At 38.0% G+C, this 21,491-nt stretch overlaps 1 protein-coding gene across 4 annotated transcripts in view; it reads left to right on the top strand.

The window, feature by feature from the left end:
* LOC110973685 (uncharacterized) overlaps window positions 1-21,491 on the top strand; it is a 91,650-nt gene that overhangs the window by 46,640 nt on the left and 23,519 nt on the right. For 2 of the 4 annotated variants that reach the window (XM_022224684.2, XM_087139120.1), the window contains exons 23-42: window positions 4,923-5,036; window positions 5,596-5,709; window positions 6,807-6,920; window positions 7,244-7,357; window positions 8,296-8,409; window positions 8,671-8,784; window positions 9,127-9,240; window positions 9,622-9,735; window positions 10,237-10,350; window positions 11,195-11,308; window positions 14,386-14,499; window positions 15,327-15,440; window positions 15,912-16,025; window positions 16,384-16,497; window positions 16,804-16,914; window positions 17,133-17,246; window positions 17,735-17,848; window positions 18,410-18,523; window positions 18,664-18,777; window positions 19,222-19,335. In XM_022224684.2, the coding sequence (XP_022080376.2) occupies window positions 4,923-5,036; window positions 5,596-5,709; window positions 6,807-6,920; window positions 7,244-7,357; window positions 8,296-8,409; window positions 8,671-8,784; window positions 9,127-9,240; window positions 9,622-9,735; window positions 10,237-10,350; window positions 11,195-11,308; window positions 14,386-14,499; window positions 15,327-15,440; window positions 15,912-16,025; window positions 16,384-16,497; window positions 16,804-16,914; window positions 17,133-17,246; window positions 17,735-17,848; window positions 18,410-18,523; window positions 18,664-18,777; window positions 19,222-19,335 (2,277 nt within the window). Of the gene's footprint in view, window positions 1-635; window positions 3,063-3,314; window positions 3,359-4,922; window positions 5,037-5,595; window positions 5,710-6,806; window positions 6,921-7,243; window positions 7,358-8,295; window positions 8,410-8,670; window positions 8,785-9,126; window positions 9,241-9,621; window positions 9,736-10,236; window positions 10,351-11,194; window positions 11,309-14,385; window positions 14,500-15,326; window positions 15,441-15,911; window positions 16,026-16,383; window positions 16,498-16,803; window positions 16,915-17,132; window positions 17,247-17,734; window positions 17,849-18,409; window positions 18,524-18,663; window positions 18,778-19,221; window positions 19,336-21,491 lie in introns of those variants that run through there. The other 2 variants (XM_087139121.1, XM_022224686.2) reach the window with 2 other exon arrangements.

Here is a 21,491-nt window from a genome sequence, read left to right as displayed (position 1 = left end):
TGTTCATTTGATGAGTTTATGGATTAAAACTGAACTTGCCTTGAATACTTGAAATTCAGAAAAACCGGTGGACTTGTGTGATTTATTTTGCATCAAATGCCAAGAACTATGAAAGACTGTGCCAAACTGTAGTGTGCTTGAGGGACGATTCAGGGAGTCTTCTATTAACTGCTGGATAAGCGGCTATGAATACACGAACTGAAAAATTAATTACCTTTGTGTTATGCAGGAAGTTTTTTGTGCTATGGAATATAACAATGGCACGAGCAATGACACTACAGGTAGAATGTGTGTAGTGCGTTTCTGTATTAGGAAAACATTTGCATTCACTTTAAAAAGTAATTTTAAAAAATCAAACTTAAAAAAAAATTAAAAGGAGAAATTTAGTAAATAAAGGGATGATTTTTAAAATGATGATTTGATGCTAAGGAACTTGGAGCTGAGTAAATTCTTTTTGCTTCAAGAGGTACAGATACTGAGAAATGTAGTTTTTGAATTAGAAATTGAGCATCCAAGCCAGTGGCCTTTGTCCTTGGGCACGCTATCAATGGCTGCTTTTACATTCTCTTTCATCCCAGGGTGGGCCAGGACCGTTGGACTCGCTTCGAGCAGAGCATTGCCCCCTGCCAGCAGTAGGCGGGTCACTCCATCTAGTTTGTCACAGTGTCGCTTGTTGCTGGACCTTTGACCTCTGCCCTGTAATGAACTATACACTACAGACAGTTACATCAGAGATATTTTTGAGATTCTGATTTGAAAAACAAAACAAAACAAAAAAACAAATGTTATTGAGAACCCTACTAGTAATCTCAGTTATGTAACTTCCAGTTTGAAGTACTGAGTGCGTTGGATTTAAGGAAGACTGGGACTTCTTTGAAGCACTTTGTGTATTTGTATTCACCTTGGAAATTATTGAATGGTCAGAGCCTGGCAGAATCCAGTGATGAACTATCAGTTTCACACTCTGCGGTTTCCTGATAGTAATTTTTAAACTAGAGAAAGAAACTGTCACAGGAATATGTACACATTCACAAAATGTAAATATAGTTTTGGCAATACCTGGAATGTCTGCTACAATTTGTGTGGTCTTTGTCATCAAATCGGTGATGTATTTCAATATAACAAGCATGCTCAGTTGGTAGCCTAAAACCGTTCTAGATTAATGGTGGCAGTGGTGAGGTTGTGATGATGTTACTTTGCTTAGATTAGTTTTTACATAAGGATAAAAATCCAGGTTAAAGGGTGTAAGGGTGTATTTTTATCAGTGTGTAGTTCTGGACATCTCAACGAGAGTGGAAGTATCAAGACTTTCAAAAGAAAACACTTTGTACTCTTTGAAGTAACTTTCCTGACTCGGATTATCCACAATGTGAAACTAAAAATCAGTTGTACAAATCCAATCACTAATTTCAGTATTTGTTAGGCATAAAGAGCTTTTCTTCAATCATTTCCCAATAAGGTGTAGGTAGTTTCCCCTCAGACATCAGTAACAATCCCACCGAAATCTTACCTGGCAAGTTGATATTTTACCGTTTTGACATTTATTTAGCTAATTTGCTGCAGCTTTTGGCATTGTTAACAGAAATATGTCAATATTCAAAATGCTTAAAAATATATCAATTTTTTGGTACTATCTACAAGCCAATGAAAAACATGCTCCAATTTTGTTGCCCGGCCTAATCATACCAGTTGCTCTTGATAATGCAAACAGAATTCATAATGCAACAAGTTTGATGTTCGACAAATTAAAAATGAAAATTGGCCACATGTTTGTTTAAGTTAGTTAAATCATATTTGGTTTTTTTTCCACAAAACACATTTTTATACTCTTTGTAAAAAAATAAGTAAAGTTCATAGGCTGAACATGTATGTTGCTGGAAAGTAAAGGTGTATTTACCCACAGTGCTTGGTATTTGTTTCTTTGGCAATAAATGTCCTGTTAGTCAGCTGTGGTGTTTGTTTAATCTGCTTTTGAAATAACCTTTTTTTCATATTCTGTTGAAAATATCTCCTTTTAAGTAATAGAAGATTCTCTCAGGATGGTGTGCATGCTGTTCACAAGGGTGGACCTAATGGAAACAGTACTTGCAGTTTCAAAATTTCTGCCCTTCCCAAAATGAACAGGCTCCAATCTAACACTATCACAACTGAGTAAGACTTGAACAGAAACAGAAGCATATCAGATCTAGAATAGTATTCAGATTGTTCATCTTCTGGGGTGTGATCCAAAATGAATAGAATTTTGGTAATAGAAGTGATCATCGGCATTAAGCCAGTGGAGAGAGATGCTCCTACAGCACGTGTCCTCAAGTCATCTTATGCTGGATCAATAGTACTCATGTCGACTGTAGACAAGGCATCCCTGTCCCAAGGATCAGCACCGGTATCCTTTTGTGCTGGATCAAAGAGGTATGTAAGATCAAGTTTCACAAGCATTTTGGCCATATTTTTGAAAACTTATTATTGGTTGGACTTTATTTGGTAGGTATTTATTTGAATTTGGCAGCTTTTTCTTTCATATAATTTTGGTATTAGATTGCATTCGAAATGGTCATATCATGCATCAATTATTTCACTTTAAATCACTGTTGTAGATTATTCATTTTGGTAAACATCATTTGAGCATAAATAGTTTCCTGACAAAGTGTTCACAACAGATGTTTTAGTTTGATCTAACCCAAATTTTAAACCAGACCTGGCATTTTAAGGAGGTGGGATGTTGTAATTTCATTTGCGGCTGTGCGGATGTTTCAAGGGCTTTCAAGTGATGTTTCAGTGGAAAATGTTGCCGTGGTAACTGATTCCATACTGACTGATGTTAGCCCGGTCAAATTATGAATTTTAACTGCAGAAAGCAAAACAAGGACAGAATTTTTGGGGGGGCATAAAATGAAACAAAAGCTGTTGAATGTAGCCTGTCGGTGATTTGAGTCTTTTGAGTAGCACTCCATTGAGCCTTGCTCCGGCTGCCTACAAAACTGAGATAAACGCCTTTCATATGCAAGTGGCTTTGGAAATATTTGATCGCTGATACGCACCTGCGTCCAAGGATTAAACATGAGGTAAGAAGATACTTTGAGATTTTTGACTTTTAAAACTCTGAGGAATGCATTAGTTTCTTATGTCAAATGTGTAGTTAAAAAGTTCTGCATCACTGATGACACTTGGTGAGATACATTGTTTGATGTGTAACCTGCATGTGGCAGATCCAACATTACCATGTGTCTCTGTCACCAGAAGAAAATGAAGACATGCTGTTGCAGGACCATGGATTCTAAATGCTTTTACACCTATTCCATTTGGCTATGGGCTAGGTGCCGGATTGAAGCAAACAAGAAGTTGTTGTCACAAGGCATCAGTAAGTCAGTATATACACATGGTTGATGGGAGGCAACTTCAGCCTCTTTTGTGAGGAGTTGCATAAGTTAGCCAGTGATATGATTAGTTACACGATCTTTTCTTTCCTTTAAAGTATGAAATGTGTTGTCTAAGAGTAGAAAAAAAGGAATAAATAGCTGAAGAACAAAATGCTATGAAGAGACTGCAATTGTTGCATTCTATTGCGTTGAGTTAAGGCGCTACGTTCTGAACTAAGGCTGAACATGTCATCATTTTCCAAGGAAAATGTTTTTAGTCATTAGAATTTAAAGGTCGTTTGATGCACCTTGATTATGCTAAATTAAGAAAAAAAGGAGCATTGAACTTCAAAAATGGTGCCTAGTAAGTGATAAATTTGTTTCAATCATTCAGAGTGAGTTCTTATCTGTTCTGCCCCTTCATCCCTACACTCTTTCCCCATTTTTTTCAATTGTTTTCCATCTCTTTTCTTTTCTACCATTTCCTTTCTGTCTTCCCCATTTCATGTTCTCTTTTTCTTTCCATCTTGTCTTCTTTTCCTGTCAAACTTTCAGTCTTCCTTTACTTCCATCTTTACCCCCTTGACTTCAAGCACTTTTGCTGTGATCCCTATAGTTTTTCCTCCATCCTTTGCTTTCACTGCCTTTCTGTACCTCACTTCTTCATTCAAATCCCCCCCCAGCCCACGTAGCCTTTATTATGTTCTTTATAATTCCTTCATTCCAAATTCTACAGCCTGTCAAATATCATAATCAGTTTAACAGACTACTTGCAATTGGAGTATTTCCAAAAGTTTAATGATAAAAAGTGTCTGTCAGCCGGCAGCCGTAGCTTTCTCCTGCCATGCTCTTTACTTTTGATTTGCTCTCGATACTCTCTACTGTTGTCTAGAAATTTGAAACGTCTTCTTTACACAATAGGCTTTTCGAGCAGCTTTGCCACGTTAAGAAAAAAAGTATATTCTGCTTGTGCTTTGAGAAATTATGTCAGCCATCAACACAGCCTCTCTTTACAAATTGGGTGTGGTAAAGAAAAACCTTTTGAAATTTTGAACTAAAGAATCTGGTATCGAAAAATTAGATTTTCATCTAAAAACCTGTGATTGAAGACTACTGTGTTGATAGTTATCCCGCTTTATTTGTGTACGTTTTTTTGTCTTCTTGTGCTGACATTTTTGACGTTATATTTCATGCAGTGCTTGGTGCCTGGATATCTCTTAAATCTCCATTTGCTAAAAATACATTTCTGTTAATTAATAGGCAAATTTTCAAGTTTCAGTCAAGATTAGACATTTCAAACTTCATGCTATGCTTATGTAGACAAATTAAATTTATGAAACCATAACACTTGCTACTTTTTCTTTATTTTCTCTTCATGGAACTTATGCAATGGTAGTACTTTATTTTTCATTCTTGGAAGTTATGCTACAGTCACAATTCTGAAGTCTGATCAAGTTACAAGGTATCAACTTTAATAAGTGCCATCTGGAACTTGCATTCAGAAGTTGTGGCCCTAAACCACATGTATGTTGTTTGTAAATCAAATCGTCACTTTCTTTACAATAGACATCAATGAGTGCGTAGCCAATTCTTGCTTCAATGGTGGAACTTGCCAAGATGGCATCAATTCTTTCACCTGTAACTGTCTCCTGGGATTTACTGGAGACCGATGTCAGATCAGTAAGTATGAACTTCAAGTACTTTGGTAGGAAACACTGATTCATACCTTTTTGTTTAGTGGAGTGCAGAAGAAAGCATGACCTACTGATTGTTTGTTACCACCCTCAAGTCTAAGTGCAATCTGTCTGCCTGAACCCATTCGGAACCAGTGTCTAATGCGCACGTGCATACTGAATTGATCAAAAGGTGTCAGCTGATTTCATTGTGATAGGTAGATACCTATTCCTTGGTCTCAATCCTGAGTTGAAGTTTACATGTACCTGATTCTTGTGTGATTTGTGCGGCCAAATCCACTTTCATTTTATAGGTATTCACTGTGTGAATGCCTTCACTACAGACTAGTAATACCTTCTTACAAAGGTGAGGAAACCAGATTCGTAGGATTTCTTAAAACATGATCTAGAAGAGTAAAATGTCCCCCTTTATCACCATCACTCCTAGCACCTAGCCACCTTGGACCAAGCACACATCTTCCCAAAGTTCAACCCTTCAACAAATTCACTGTGTCTGTTTGAGATTGCATTTCATTGACGTGCTTTAAATTTCTTGTGATCCCAAGATATCAATGAATGTTTCGTCAATTCGTGTTTCAATGGCGGAACATGCATAGATGGGATCAACTCATTCACTTGCAACTGCGTCGGGGGTTTCACCGGAAACCGATGCCAAATCAGTGAGTTGATTTCGTTGATCCGGTAGTGCTCAAAAACTGCATGATTGCTTTGGCAACCCTCCAATAAAATGTGCCTCGTTTGTGCGTTATCTTTTTTGTTTTCTGTAAAAGTTGCAGTGAACTTTGAAGTTTGTTCTTGTAATTAACTTAAAATTTTATTCCCTCATGAAAAAGAAAAACCTGATTTGTCACAACCAAATTTACCGTACTTTGTTCCAGTTTTTGTATCTTTTATCATCTTCATTGTCATGCTGTAAGTGCGTCTGCTGTTGAGTAAGGCCTCTCTCCAGCACATCTATCTTTTCTTCTGCTATCACTAAGATAACTAAGGCATTTAGGGCCTTTCTCATCAATGTGATATTTGATGTGAATTGCAAAACAAATACCCAGATTTACATCATCTTAACGAGCAAAATCTATTGCCCATGTTTGGCCATCTAATAAGCCTTTTGCAAGTTAACTTGGACCCAAATCTAGTTCACTGAGTTCTTTAAATTCACATGAACATAACAATTTAAATTCTCCTTACTAAAATCGCTGTTGCTATACCTCGTGATTCGGGGCAAGCTTTTGTTAAATTTCGTAAGAGACGCCTTGCAACAATACATTGTTCTCAATGGATAAGAAGGGCACAAAGGAACCAGTCCATTCCAGAGATGGTGATCGCTATTTGAAAGCTTGCCCCGAATCAGGAGGTATAGCAACAGTGTCTTTGGTCAGGGGAATTCAAATTGTTATGTTTATGTGCAGTCAGATAACTCAGATCCCCAGATTTTCTTCAAATTTAACTTGTAAATGGCTTATTGGGCGTATTTCAGTACCACCTCTTCATCTTGTCTGTTTTCTGTCTTGTCTGTTCTGTTTCTTGGCCATCTGTCTCCATGTCAATATTTGGTTTTGGTCTGGTTTCCTAATGAATACTGTGTCCATACCAACTAAGATTTTCCTGATTTGGGCTTGCTTGGGCTTCTCAATTTCACTTTCATCATCTTAGAAGCAAGATTTGAAATACTGCCATCAGAATAAAACTAAAACTCTTGTCATCTTTGAGGCTGTTACCGTCATCTTGTAACTTTTTCTCTGATTTGTGTCTATAGATATTGATGACTGCGCTGGCAACCCTTGCTTGAATGGTGGGACATGCAGAGACTTAGTTGATGCCTTTACCTGTAGCTGTGTTGTCGGTTATACGGGGGCTACATGCCAGTTCAGTAAGTGTGCAAAAATTGGACCCCCCTGCAAGAGAACCCTGCACAAAAGATTCGGAGACTTGGACTGATCCAAGGGACATCCATAGAGCACCTTTGACAATTAAAATACATGAGAACATTTAGGATTTCCACTGCTTTTTAGTATAAAATTGCATGTATCACAACTGTATGAAAGAGTTTTTTTTATAACTACAAAAAAAATGAAAAAAGAGAAGTTTTGCTGCAGTCAAGTAAATTTGGAAAAACCCCACATTTAGGCTGCTCTATGACTGCACCTGGTTCAAAGCACTTCAAACAATATGGTATTTCTTTTCAATCTTCAGATATTGACGACTGTCTCAACAACCCCTGTTTGAATGGAGGGACTTGCACTGATGGAGTAAACTCCTTCACCTGTGCCTGTTTAGCAGGCTTCACTGGAAACACTTGTCAAATCAGTGAGTAATGCCACATGCGCATCACTCCATTCATCAAGGGGTTTGCATCATGGGTGGCTAACAAGTACAGTTACATGGTGTTATTTTTACCCACACTTTGTTTGAGGTTGAGTTAATGTGTACTTTAATAGGACTTGCTTTGTTGATGACTTCAACGAAGTTAAAAAGTGGTCAGCTGGTGACACTCTTGAAGCACCCCCGTCCTTCAGTCCTCAAGACAAAACTCGTACAAGTCAATCACAAGTCAGTCTTAACTCACTGGCTGTTGATTTGACCAGTGGGTTGACCAGGGTTATACACTTTACAGTTCTTGAATTCTGTAATGTGGGATATGATGTTTTGAACACCCGAGGCAAAAGCGTTGCGAGACAAAGCCAAAGGTGCTGTTTAAACGTACCTGAGGGTGTTCAAAACATTGTATCCCCATCATAGCAGTCAACAATATCTCTGTCTTTATAAGGTTTTCACTTGTTTTTCTGAGGGAAATTCAGGGTGACAAAGAGTCTTTGAACATTAGTGGTTAGCAGTCCCTGCATTATTCTATACACTTAAGGGATGCGTTTATGCATGCGCGTAGTATCATACATGTACAGCACTGGGAGATCTAATGTCTAACGGTGAGTTTGACATGCGGGTATGTTGCCCTGTCACATGATTAGTCTGGGCCAATGACAAAATGGTATTCAAGACAGAGGAGTAAAAATTCAGTATAAAAGTGGTAAAAGTAGTTATTCCCTAAAGTCGCTGACTATACCTCCATTATCTTGTTTACTTTGTTATCTCATTCCAAACTCAAGTTAAGCACATGATGCAGGCAGTTCTGCTAAGTCAAGAACCCTGTCAATAACTTGCAGCCTTGTGCACTATGTGATGCTACAGAGAGCCACTGAAGCTGTCTACACTAGTTGTAACTGATTCTACTTGTTCGTTCTGATTAGATATTAACGATTGTGTGAACAACCCTTGTCTGAATGGTGGGACTTGCATAGATGGTATCAACTTATTCACCTGCAGCTGTGTCGCTGGGTTCAACGGAAATGTATGCCAGTTCAGTAAGTGCCCATTATATCAAAATGAGTTACCGTGCAGCGGTTTCCAAATCTCTGTCTTGTCTCCATCCTGAGATACACTCCCTAGTCTCATGAGTGTCATCTCCTGGGTTGAGTCCCCCAGACTAAGTGCAGAGCTCTCTATTTTTTTGCCACTAAATAGCAAGTGTGCCATCAAACGTGAAGCAAAATTTTTTCCATATTTTAGCTGGTTAATTACGATGCCCAACAAAAAACCTTTTGTTTTCATGTTTTCCTCTCCAGATATCAATGATTGTTTTGCCAATGCTTGTTTCAATGGTGGTACTTGCCAAGATGGTATCAACTCTTACACCTGTAGCTGCATTGTGGGATATGAAGGCAATCGCTGTGAATTCAGTAAGTGGGAAAAGTTATGATCTTTCGTCATTTCTTTATGTCTGTTTAAGAAGTCTTGTAAAACATGGTTTGCAGTATCTTTTTGATTCAACCATAGCATTTCAGAATCAAATATTGCCAATAAATATTTTGTTAAACTATTTCTTTTGTAAAACTGACTTGAATTTTCTTCCCCGTTGCTGACAGAGTAAGATATCTTGTATAGATTTTAGAATGATTTCAGCAAGTAACTTCAGGGAGAGCATTTGTTTTGAACATCAAAGACCTTCTCAAGAATGGCAAAAGTAGAGGTTAATTTTAAAGTATTTGTACATACATATATATGTATCTTCTGCTCTCCAGACATTAATGACTGCATTGGTAACCCATGTCAGAATGGTGGAACTTGCAATGATGGTGTCAACTTATTCACGTGTACATGTCCTCCAGGATATATTGGAAATTTGTGCCAGTTCAGTAAGTTCTTAGCTAGAAATAACAATACGATTTCAACAAAAATAGATCTGTTTCCAAGTTGTGTAAATTTCAGCTTGTGCTTTTGACTAGCAAATGAAGATACTAGGTAAAATTTACAACTAAAGTATGTTTTCAGTTTCAGTGATTATCCGTCCAAGGCAAACATTTCAAAAAAAATTTAAACGTGGAGTTGTGCCTCAGTGGTGAATTGTATGAAATATTGCGCAGTTTTAGAAATCTGTAAAACTCTTATCAGTCCTCATTTGAGAAGCTTCTCCATGAAAGGTTTATGTCATACAATTAGTCTGTTATCCATTTTGAAGGTTAAAAACCATCAAGATTTTGCTTAAGAATGATACAATTGATACCCCTTTCCCTCAGATTTCAATGAATGTGGTAGCTCCCCCTGTTTAAACGGTGGGCAGTGTACTGATGGTATCAACTCCTACACTTGCTCATGTGCACCTGGCTTCATAGGCAACAACTGTGGGACAGGTCAGATAGAAAAACACCCCATGTTGATGTGTTTTATAGATGCAGTAAGCCTGTGAATTCAGTGTAATTTGTTTTAAGAAACAATTAGACAATGACTGTGGCTCATCTTTAATTGATTTCAAATGAATTTCAGTATCATCAAAATTTGGTGTCAATCCAAAGTTCCTAATCTGGTATCGTAGTTATCGTAGTACTGTAATACACAAGCTTTCCATTGAAGACTCAGGAAAACTTTATTTTGTTTCGTCATGCTTGTGTTCCTGCAAGACATTTTACTGTAATGGGAAATGGGGTCCTGTTAGAACTAGATTGGGTTTAAATAGTTTTATTGTGGAGATGCATACACCATAACATCCCCCTATTGGTACTTGATGCATATCTTGGTAGTGCTTGCCTGATGATAATCAGAAAGATATTTTTGAAACAGGTCTCTATTGTTTTTCAGTTGTTTTGTTTTTCGGTTCAGTGTTAAATCCATTGCTGATTATTTGGTATTGTCAGATGTGGATGAGTGTGGAAGTGACCCATGCTTGAGCGGAGGAACCTGCATTGACAGGGTCAACGGATATTTCTGCATGTGTGTGGATGGTTACGCTGGTGCGCAGTGTGAACAAAGTGAGTGTTAATTTGAAGTTACAGTCATAAACATAGACTTTATACCTGTAGCATTGCACCAAAGAGGACAGGGGTGCTGTTTGACTGTCATAATGGTGCAGTAGCGTTGCATTTGTTGCCAATGTTGTGATTGTTACATAAATGTACCAAATAGTTGCTGTGAAAGTTTTTGCATATGCAACACATGATATCTTTGATCAAAGGAATTGAGCTAAGTAGCTATCATCTCACGAATTCAAACAAGAACTGACGTAGACAGTAAGATCTTCACAGCACTTCTCAGTTGTTTTCAATGTATTATAACAGGCGTGAGTTGCTGGTAAATTGTTCCAAGGGTACACCCTATACCATAATGGTGTGAGACAATTTACTTTGGTGACATGTTCTAGTCCCGTATTGCGCACGTTGCCTACATGGGATGGGATACACTCTTCCGTGCTTAGCGATGTCATCAGCACGCAGTACTAGTCTATGTACGTTTGGTTAGCAAAGTTAGCACTTTTGTATTTTTCAAGTTCGTTCCTCAGCAGCTATATTTTCGATATATTTTTCAATGTTGATGTTTTCAAAGTTTTGATATTTTCGATATTTCTCCAAAATCTGATAGTTTGATATGTTGATATTACCAAATAATTAACTTTGCCAATGTTGATATACAAACCATATTAACCCTAACCCCCAAGGGTGTATGTAATATCGTATTGAAATTGGAGGATTTGGGACTGTTAGGGTTAATAATATCGATATATCAATATGTTGACGGTGCTTACTCGGGCAGCAAGACATCAGATAAATTCCACGATGAACCCCCAATTTTTCCCATTCTCTCCCCACTTCTGTCTAGACATCAATGAGTGTGCCAGTCAACCTTGTCGCAATGGTGGACTGTGCGTGGATGGAATAAACTTGTACACCTGTCAGTGCCTTCCTGGATGGGCAGGAACTCAGTGTTCTACAAGTAGGTGTTTCTCTCCTGCTAGCTTTCTACTGGTGTTAGTCGACCTTCTTTTACTGGTTTTTCCTTTTTTTTCTCTCTAGCTGCCACCCTCAGTTTTACGGTCTTTGTCAGCCATGAGTTGTCTTGTCTTCCCTGCTTTTGTGATAGTGCATTCAGATCTTTTATTATTTGGTACTGTGCTTGTCCCCCTTTTTGTCTCAGCTTATTGGAGTTCTTTCCTGTCACTAAATTTATTAGTAGTCATTGTCATTGTTAGTGTTTGGAAGAATCCAGTAATGCTTCACTGGTCACTCCCAATAGCCCCCTCTAATGGCAGAAAGCTTCATGTTGGATGTTGTGGAGAGTAACTATCATGGAACAGTGACTTAACGCAGTAGTTATCACGATTCTTACTTCCATTTTTGTGGGCCTCTGTAAGTGACCAGTGACAGCATAACCATGGTCAGTGGATTTATCTGTATCTAAGTGTGGTTATGGTGATGATTTTCTGGGTTAGGATGGCTATTGCACTATTGGTTGTGCTGGTGCTGGTGATGCTAATGTTGCAGGTAATGAGTATGTTGATAAGATATTGGTGTTGATGGTTGTGTCATCTCCGTTATAATCAGTCAACTGTGGTCAGCATGTTAGGATTCTGCATAAAGCACTGTCATTGTGACTTCTGATTACTTTCTGTACGTTTATCACAGTGACATCACAGGTTTGGATGGGCATGCCAAATCTGTCTACATGAACGAATAATTACTTGTTACTCAAGGTGATACAAATGTGCCACATTCGCAAAATCAAAATCAAACTCTCAAACGCAATGGATGTCCATACACACATTTCTTGCCTTCACAAAACTGAAGTGACTTGAGTCGGACACCACTACATGATCTTTCTGAAATGTTTGCATTAGTGTCAACTTTTCTTCATATCTTTCAACGGAGCTGCCATGTCTCACATTGCATTGTGGGAAATGTCCCCAACTAACTGACTCAACTGGGTCATATCAACAGTCATATTTCTCGTGCGCTTCCACAAGTAATGCAAGGAAAATAATTGAAAGCAATATTCATAGGCTGGGCACATAAGTGCCCCTTTAGCGATTTCAGAGGAGAGATAAAAAGGGTAAAAATCCCCAGTTTACTTGGAAAGACAACCCTCAAAATTGACCCCCTCCACTGTCAGTTGTTCATCAGTTCCTTGCTGATGAATATTTCCCCTCTCCCGACCAATTTTTGGTTTTCACCCATATTTTGCACTTTTTATATGCTCGTGTGTCAGTTCATGCATGTGGTTGTGCTATCCCAAGTCTTGCTGCTTGATACATGGAGGTGCCCTCTTTCACTTGTGCACGGATCTAGTCCTTGAAAAACCTAATTTGCTGGTATTGAGATCATCCAAAATGGTAATAACAACAATGGCACTGATGTCTACGAACATAATTGTGAGATTTGACAATGACAGTCATATAGGGCCAGCTTTGCAACACTGGCACTTACACCCCTTCCCCGGTGGTATTCTCGTGGAGGTGATTGCTGGTGGTAGCATGGTGCACCTGTAGTGGTGGTGATGGGTTTGTTTGCATTATTCTTGCACCTGTTCTGTGTTGTGTCCGTCGCGTTACATCAACAAGAATTGCTTAAAGACGAAGCAAAATTTCTGAAATGCTATTACGCGCTGAAAGTTCAAATTTATCCTGCTAAATATTGTGAGTGCATTGTTTCTCACTCATTGGTCAAAATAAACATTATTTCCTGCGTCATTTCATTCACATCAGTGGCATACAGGAAACGTTTTCAGGTAAGAACACATGAGACTTTTTGTACCTGTTTCCTCCGATTTGTGAAGTAGACATTTTTGCTAGGTTCACCAGTTTGACTTTGCTTTAGTTTTGCAACCTCAAATCCAGAAATTTACTGTTTGTTCTGCTAGTGCAGTATCTTACATAGTCATGATAAGCATTGAAAATTCCTGATTTTATTTTTTCTCTCTCTCTCTTTGTATAAATATGATATGTATGTAGAGCTTTATTTAAAAAAAGGAATGTGGATTGTTAAAAATATAGTCTTCCTTGTTAGATGATAGAAATTAAGGATGTGCTTTTAATATTATGAGGAGTTCTAACGAAATACTGATAGTGGTTCACCATTTTGCTGGATGGCTAAAATAAATGTCTTGAAAATGTAAGGAAAGTTGCCATGAAATGTACTGTTAAAATCTTGATTACAATCCTGCTTATTAAAGATTGTACAAGGCAGTCTGCACACTTAAGGCCACTGTTCAGTTTACTTCAAACATTTTACATCATGGCATGAGATTTCAAAAACTTTACAAAGATAAGCCCATGGTTGTTTCCCACCCCTCCCACAAGTCCCTCTCTTTTTGCTTTCCACTTCCCCTCTTCTTACCGGCTTTCTTCACTTCATGAATCCTGTGCATCTGTACTTTTGCAGGCGTATGTAGACTTGCCTTCTTTTTTTCCAATTACTTCTTCACCTTCATACCATTTTCAAAACTTCCTGCCGTGCTTGTTGTGCCGGTGACTAATGGCTGTTTTTGAGTTTCGACTAACAAGTTTATAACTCACCACTTAAGTAGATGCGGTGCTTTGTCCATATGACATCAAAACAAGTATTTTTTGTTGACGTTTCGGGACTAAACGTATGAGTATCTGATGCAAGTGTAATATTTTGTCATTTTTGCAAAAGACTGAAGTTTCAGTGGTTGAAACTGCCCTGGAAACATGACACTGTGAAAATTCCATGCGATCGGCTTCTTACATGTATTTTCCTATGGCAGAAGGATATCTTTAATGTTTTAGAAAGTCATGTCCCGAGGCTCACATCATTGACATCACCATATTCATAACCACCTGTCTCATTTGTGTGTCTTGTCCCTGTCATATTGAACCTTGTATTGAGTACCAATGATTGCCTGCCTGGATTTTTCTTTACAACAAGAGCATTGGTCTTTTTGCAGACAGATATTGTTGTTAAGGAAGTATGCCATTTTTCCTTATTTGAGTTTACTTAATCACTGCAGGTTTGTTCACTTGTATGATTAATGGCATTCACTCCTGTTTCTCATAGATATCAATGAGTGTGCTAGCTCCCCTTGCCGTAATGGTGGAACCTGTACAGATGGCGTCAATAGTTACACCTGCACATGTTTGCCTGGTTACACTGGAACCAACTGCGAAATCAGTATGGAAACTTTTCATCATTATTCTGTAATCTTTTTAAAACCCTTAACAAACCTGTTAATGAAGCTTTTTATCTTGATCAGTTGGTAAAAGAAATTGAACTAAATACCATTTTTTGTTATCTTGTGTAGCTTTCTCCATTGTATTTTATAAGTCATATTTGTATGTGGGAGTTATAGGTTTTGAAAAACGAATCACGGTGGCCAGTGTGCTTAAAAATATTCTCAGTATGGATTAATTAATTTCTCCTGCATTCCATCTCCACTGTTTGATTGCCATGTGTTCTAATAAAATGCGTGTTTTGGAATTTCATTGATATCTATCTCAGACGCAAAAAAGAATGCAACGATAACCTGCTTGTAAATTCAAGGAAATACCCCCCCGTCCATTGATAAACATGTAGCTTTACTACATATCCTGTCTGAAAATCAGGGTTCCTGCGGCCTGGAAATTTCTTTAAAAATTCATGGAAATTTGTTTTTGTTTTCCAGGTCGGAAAAGTCATGGAAGTTTGTAAAAATGACTGAAGTCATGGAAAAGTCATGGAATTTTCCGAACATTGTGTGTGATTTCTATTATCATAAATAAGTGCATAAAATACGTAATTTTATTTGCAACTTTGAAAGTCCCAATAGTCCAATAAATTGCTTTATTGGGCCATGGAAAAGTCATGGAATTTAATTGTCCTTTAGGTGTAGGAACCCTGGTAAATGTATGTAGAAGACACCGAGTGTTGATTATGATGATTTTCATCACTTATTAGATGACTCCTCACACAAATTATGTGAACTTTATTGACGTTTATGCATGAATCTGCCACCTTTTTAGACATTAACGAGTGTAGCAGCAACCCTTGTCAGAATGGCGGCATATGCACCGATCTTGTCAATGGTTATTCCTGTGCCTGTGCTTCAGGCTTCACTGGCGTCACATGCGATATTGGTGCGTAGTCAACTTTTTGTTTTTGTTTGATAGTTTGAACATTATCCCTGTAAAATAGGCTTCATTTCCTACAAGGTTAAGATTTGTATTGTACTTAGTCCCTCTTTCACTTACTCATTTGCCTCATTGAATTTCTCACTTCAGTTAAAAAAACTCACCGTCTTCATATCTAAGGTAACTGATGTCCTAGTTTAAGTAAAGCCTGAGTGGCTTGCACTCACACATATGTATATGTCAGATGTTTGGAGCTCAAGCTTAGGTGAACACTTGGCTGTGTCTAAATTTATTGGCTGCGGCTGGCTGTATTGTGCATACCTATTGGTAATGGCTGCAGCAACTAGCCATTGGCTTCTGTAGGTGCTTGTGTTAATGCTAGCCACAGCCACAATTTTTAAATTGAACCTTAACACTCTAAATACTTTTTATGTACATGTAAAGTCATCATGTGATCTTTTTTGTCTCTGCATACAGATATTAATGAGTGTGCCAGTACTCCGTGCATGAACGGTGGCCAGTGCTTGGACTTGGTCAACCAGTACCGGTGTCAGTGCGAGCCAGGGTTCAGTGGAGATCGCTGTGAAATTAGTGAGTCCCCCCTTCTAGTGTTAGCCTAGGAGGGTGTGGTTTAGGGGGTGTGGGGAATATGAGGAGCTGCTGTGCAGAGATGTTGTCAAGAGATGGATAGTGACAAAGAATGTCATCAAAACTGTTCATTGAGAACAGCTTGTTACTAGGATGACTTGTGATCAGCTTGTGAGGACTTGTGTGGGCTTGTAGCGTGCTTGCAAGAGATAAAGGAGGACGCCTTGGGGACATGTCACTGACTGACTTAATGTTGATATCGAAATTCAGTCATGTTTCGTGCACAGTCAAGTGTCACACATATTGGCATGCATATCATTTCACCCACTCTGGTTACACAGCATTTCTTCTACTCAACCAGATATTGATGACTGTGTCAGCCAACCTTGCTTCAACGGTGGTACCTGTGTCGATGGCATAAATTCATATACCTGCCTCTGCCTTGCTGGCTTTATGGGGACACGTTGTGAAATAGGTAAACATTGCTCATGTATCTCATTTTTTGGTATCAGTTCATTATGATAACCTGTTCATTGATTTTCTTGTTCCAGTGAAACTGATAAGAAACAAATTTATCATCATGATATTTCTTTAGTTTTGGTGTTCCATTATGATTAGTGTTCAAAGGAAATTATTTGTAAAGATGATAGTTTTCAGGTTTTCAAGCATAGCATTGTTGCAGCCATTGTTGAAGCTATTTTATTGAAATATTTGGAATCAGTCTTCTTTAAAATGACTAAAAAAATATGGTATTTGAAGTTACCTTTATGTTCCTTTTCAGATGTTGATGAGTGTGCTAGCTCTCCTTGTGTCAATGGTGTCTGCAATGATCGAGTCAACAGCTATGAGTGCACCTGCTTCCCCGGATTCTCAGGAATCAACTGTGAAATCAGTGAGTAGTTCATCCATTTTTTTCTACTTCACTTTATTCTTTTTGGTTCACAAGCGCTGTGAACATGCCCAAGTTAATCTGAGTCCTTGTCCTCTGGATTTTTTTGGAGTTGGTGCCATTTCCGAGGAGGTGCCAAGCTAAACTTGCCTTTTGCTCCCGCCCCAGTATGCCACTGTTAGCAAGTGTGAAATAGTTTTTTTTTGGGGGGGGGGTTACAGATAACGACGAATGCAGCAGCTCCCCTTGTCAGAACAGTGGTGCTTGTATTGATGGAGTGAATGGCTACACTTGCTCCTGTCTAGCGGGCTACTCGGGAGTAAACTGTGAAATCAGTAAGTATTGCACAAGTAACAAACGAATAAATAATTGGCCTCACCCCCTTCAATTCGATGGCCAAAAAGCAATCAGGCCAATATTTCTTGTAGTAATTATGCTCATGAGCGTATAAGGCTTAAATTTAAGGTTTTCAAGTCTGAACAGTTTCCGAGGGAATCATTTAAGAATTTTTTGACTCAGGAATTCATTCTGAAAAGGGATCAAAATGTGATTTTGCCATGTATCTTACTTTGACTTGAAATTTGTCTTTTGCCAATACCGTCAACATGGTCATGTATACGTTCATGTATTTCTTGATTTAAAAAAAATCATCTTTTACTTAATCAGCGTTTCAGACTTATACATAATGTTAAGATTGAGGTAATACTTGAAGTTAACCCATTTGTCTGTTTGAAGCCATTTTTATCATTTAAATATTCATTCATTGTTCTAAGATTTCATTTCAACCAAGTTGTTTAATTTCATTCAACTTCCTCCTCTTTAGATATTAATGAGTGTGCCAGCAGTCCTTGTAGATTTGGATCCACATGTAGCGATCTCATCAATGCTTACATGTGCATCTGCCCAGCAGGATATGAAGGCACCAACTGTCAGTTTGGTATGTTACAAATATCATTTTTTAGTCATTTTCCTCTTGGTCCCATGTCAGTGTGGTCTGTTGTGCCAGAGATTGTCAGTGGTTTTCTGGGTACAGAATGACTGAAAATGTTTCTATTTCCCCTGGGCTTGAATATCAATCCATTGCAGAGTTGTCCCCACTTAATAATGCTGGTATCCAAATCTGCCCCGGGCAGGTTGGAGTAATGTGACCAGCCTTAGGCCGCTGTATAAATTTTCCTTTTAACTATATGCAAAATTCATCTTCTCCCCTGATGGCATTCTCCTTTTATTATCAAACTTTCAGCTAAAATGTAATTGCAACTTGCTTTCAATGCAGTTGAGTAACACACACATGTGGAATCAATCATTTGAATGTACTTGTATAGTGTAATTTGAGGGAAATTTTAAAATTTAGCAACTTACCCTTTTGAAAAGAGAATTACAAATGTTGTCTTGTAACACCTTTAACAGTATGTATCATGAGGACTCTAACCTTTGACCCGTGGATTGCAATACAAGCAGCTTCACCCACATTATACTGATTTCATATTGTGTGTAGATATCAATGAGTGCTCCAGCTCACCTTGTCTCAATGGAGGGCGTTGCTTGGATCGTGTCAATTTATACATGTGTGAATGTGCCCCCGGTTACACTGGAGACAACTGTGAAATTGGTAAGCTGTAATACATGTATCTAGTGATTCCCCCACTTGCTCTTATAAGATTTATGTTAAGCTTATATTCTGAATTTGATTTTGATTTGATTTGATTTGATTTGATTTTGATTTGATTTGATTTGATTTTGATTTGATAGATATTGATGAGTGCAGCAGTAATCCATGTCAAAATGGAGCTGTGTGCAACAACCTGATTAATTCCTTCACTTGCACGTGTGCAGCAGGCTACGAGGGAGTTTTATGCGGAATTAGTAAGTACAGATTTCTGGGGCTCGTTTGTCCTGAGTAAGTCCTGACTATTGACTTAAGATTTGAGTCACTCTGTACAAGTATTCTTGCACATCAATAGGTATGAAAGTATCAGAGCTTAAATATTTGTTGAAACTGAAGAGATATCAGCTTAGTTCCAGTGCCTTTTAAAGCTGCTTATAATGACATCCTGTTGACACTCTGACCTTTATTTTTAAGTTTTCACTGTTTGATGGAAAGACATGAGGTGATGCATGTTTTTTTGCCTGGCATTAATTGTCAGGCATGAAATCACAGGTCGCCTTTTGATAATGCTCTCCACAGGGCTGAGATATCTTTTGTGAGAAGTACCAGAAAAAGTTTGACCCACTGGTTTAAGTTGGCTTTGAACTGTAACATTGCTGCTGCAATTCATCAGTGCCAGACCTGTTTTTCTTCCTCATCAGATATTAATGAATGTGCCAGTAGCCCATGCCGCAACGGTGGCCTTTGTACTGACCTTGTCAACGGGTACACATGTCAGTGCCAACCTGGGTTTGAGGGCCTTGTCTGTGAAATAGGTAACTCAATGTTTGCAATAAATTTGATTGTAAACGACCACTACGGTGACACACACAGACCATAAGAAATTTAGCCACTAAATCCGTATTAAGGTCCCCATTTTTATAGTATTTGTGTAAAGCAGATCTGAATGGGTTTTGGAAATGCTCAAAGGACTATTTTTGCCATTTTGAATTATTGATTTTTGAGAATGAATCATCATCTTACAAATGGTAGCACACAAACATTACATTTCATTTGAAATTCATAGCACAATGGCAGAATCGTTCAAATTAAATTTATTCAATGCCATCACTGCTTCAGATACAAAAATTGGGGTCGATTAGATTGTATTGCATTTTCTTATTCTTAATGCGAATGTATCCAAATGTGCTGTTTCTAATTTTGTTTCATTTTCTCTTCCCCTTAGCAGCTAAAATTTATGAGCACATTATCACAGTTTTATCCAAATCACTTTTGAATGCAGTTATTTTGTTTGTGTGTCTTGTTGTTTGGTCTTGCTTTGTTTCATTTTTACCGGAATAGTATATTGCTCCTGATCCATCGCAACACTTTGTTATCTATTTTGAAATGTTCTCACTTCTTGCTTTTCCAATCTGTTTCTGTCATCAAATTTTCCCCTTTATGAGGCCTACCTCACATCTCATCCCTCTTCCTCCATCTTTCTCCTCTCTTTCTTGTCCTTAAGATATAGTTTTTCGAATTCAGGAGCATGTTTCATAGAAATGTACAGACAGAATATAAGTTGTTAGCTAAAATCAAATTTTTAGTACAAATTGAGTTTGAAAGTATACAAATATAACATGGTTTGAGGTTGGACAGTCGATGTTAGTTCTCCGAGGTATTTGGAGTGCCGATACTTTGGGGAGCTAACAACCAAAATAAACCATGTTATATTTTTTTCACTATACCTCATATATATATTTTGATATAAAAACAATATGTGCCGCCATCTTTTCATATGAGCTGCATACTGTTGGTAGGCTGGCGCCACCACGAATGCATAGCACACACGGGTGACATTTCCAGGATTTTCTGTCACTGCGCATGTGTTTTTAACTGTTGCCTGGGTAAGCCGGGCGACCGTTTAAAATGCATGTGTATTTACTCCTTGCATGAGCAATCCAGTGTGCGCCTGGCAAACAGCATAAATAGCGGCTGTTGCGTGACTGTGAATGAGAGTTCAGCAATCCATCGTGAATATGCATGAGGTATAGTAATTACATATTTTTCTTTGAATTGATAAGGCACTGGTATAGCCTATAAAGTAACTTTAAATCAAGGTGTTCAGTTTTTCCAGATCTTCTTTATACAGGCACTAGCGAAGATGTCACTTTCACAGATATGTATCACCTTTATCAGCGCTTCACAGAAAATGTTTTTCTGTGCTAAAAAGTGGCTTAGACTTTCCCTATTGTCTCATCTCATTGACTGTTTCACGTTGTTGCACTAATTCAAGACCATTTATTTCTCCCTGTTGCCCCTGATGTGTGCAATAAGTAAAATCCAATTTTAACAAAGATAAACAAAATCTCTTGTCCAAAGTTGCTAGCTGCCATTGTTCATTTGTGGTACCTTTTTGCTGTTTTGTTGTGTTATCCTTTGAAAGATTTTTTTGAACACAGAATCCAGACGAGATGCTTTCCCTTTCTTAGTTTGTGAGCTTGCCTGAAAATCCAAGACTTACTCAAGTAACATGCGAGTTAACTGGACCGAAGTAAGTTTTTTTTTCAACCCTTCAGAGGTAAAAACGTAAGTCACCAACATTGATGAAATCTGGGTTTGCAAAATAGATATCTTAGTGAGAAGTACATGTAGGGCTAATCTCCATTGTGTTCTACAAAGCTGCATTTGATGGATTGCAAAAAACCCATTCCTTACTGTAGTTACATTTTTGGAATAGTGTTATCATAATCAGCATTTGTTAGTAATTCCTAGTTGCTCACGAGGTTCAATGTATGTGTCAGATACATCTAGTTGTTCCTTAGATTGAATACTTTGGAATGAAGTATTATCATTACTATCATCATGCATATCAATTTGTCAGTAATAATAAAAGAATATCAGATTTGGAAAATGAGATGATTATTATCCACGAAGAGGACAGAATATCACACATATCAGTATTTACCATAGCAAATTCATAATTAGAAAT

This window comes from Acanthaster planci, linkage group LG07 (assembly GCF_054643075.1).
Source record: "Acanthaster planci isolate LZ-2023a linkage group LG07, COTS_SCS, whole genome shotgun sequence".
Lineage (NCBI taxonomy): Eukaryota > Metazoa > Echinodermata > Asteroidea > Valvatida > Acanthasteridae > Acanthaster > Acanthaster planci.
Note: the sequence above shows the minus strand (reverse complement) of the source record. Positions and strands in the feature narration are given on the sequence as shown.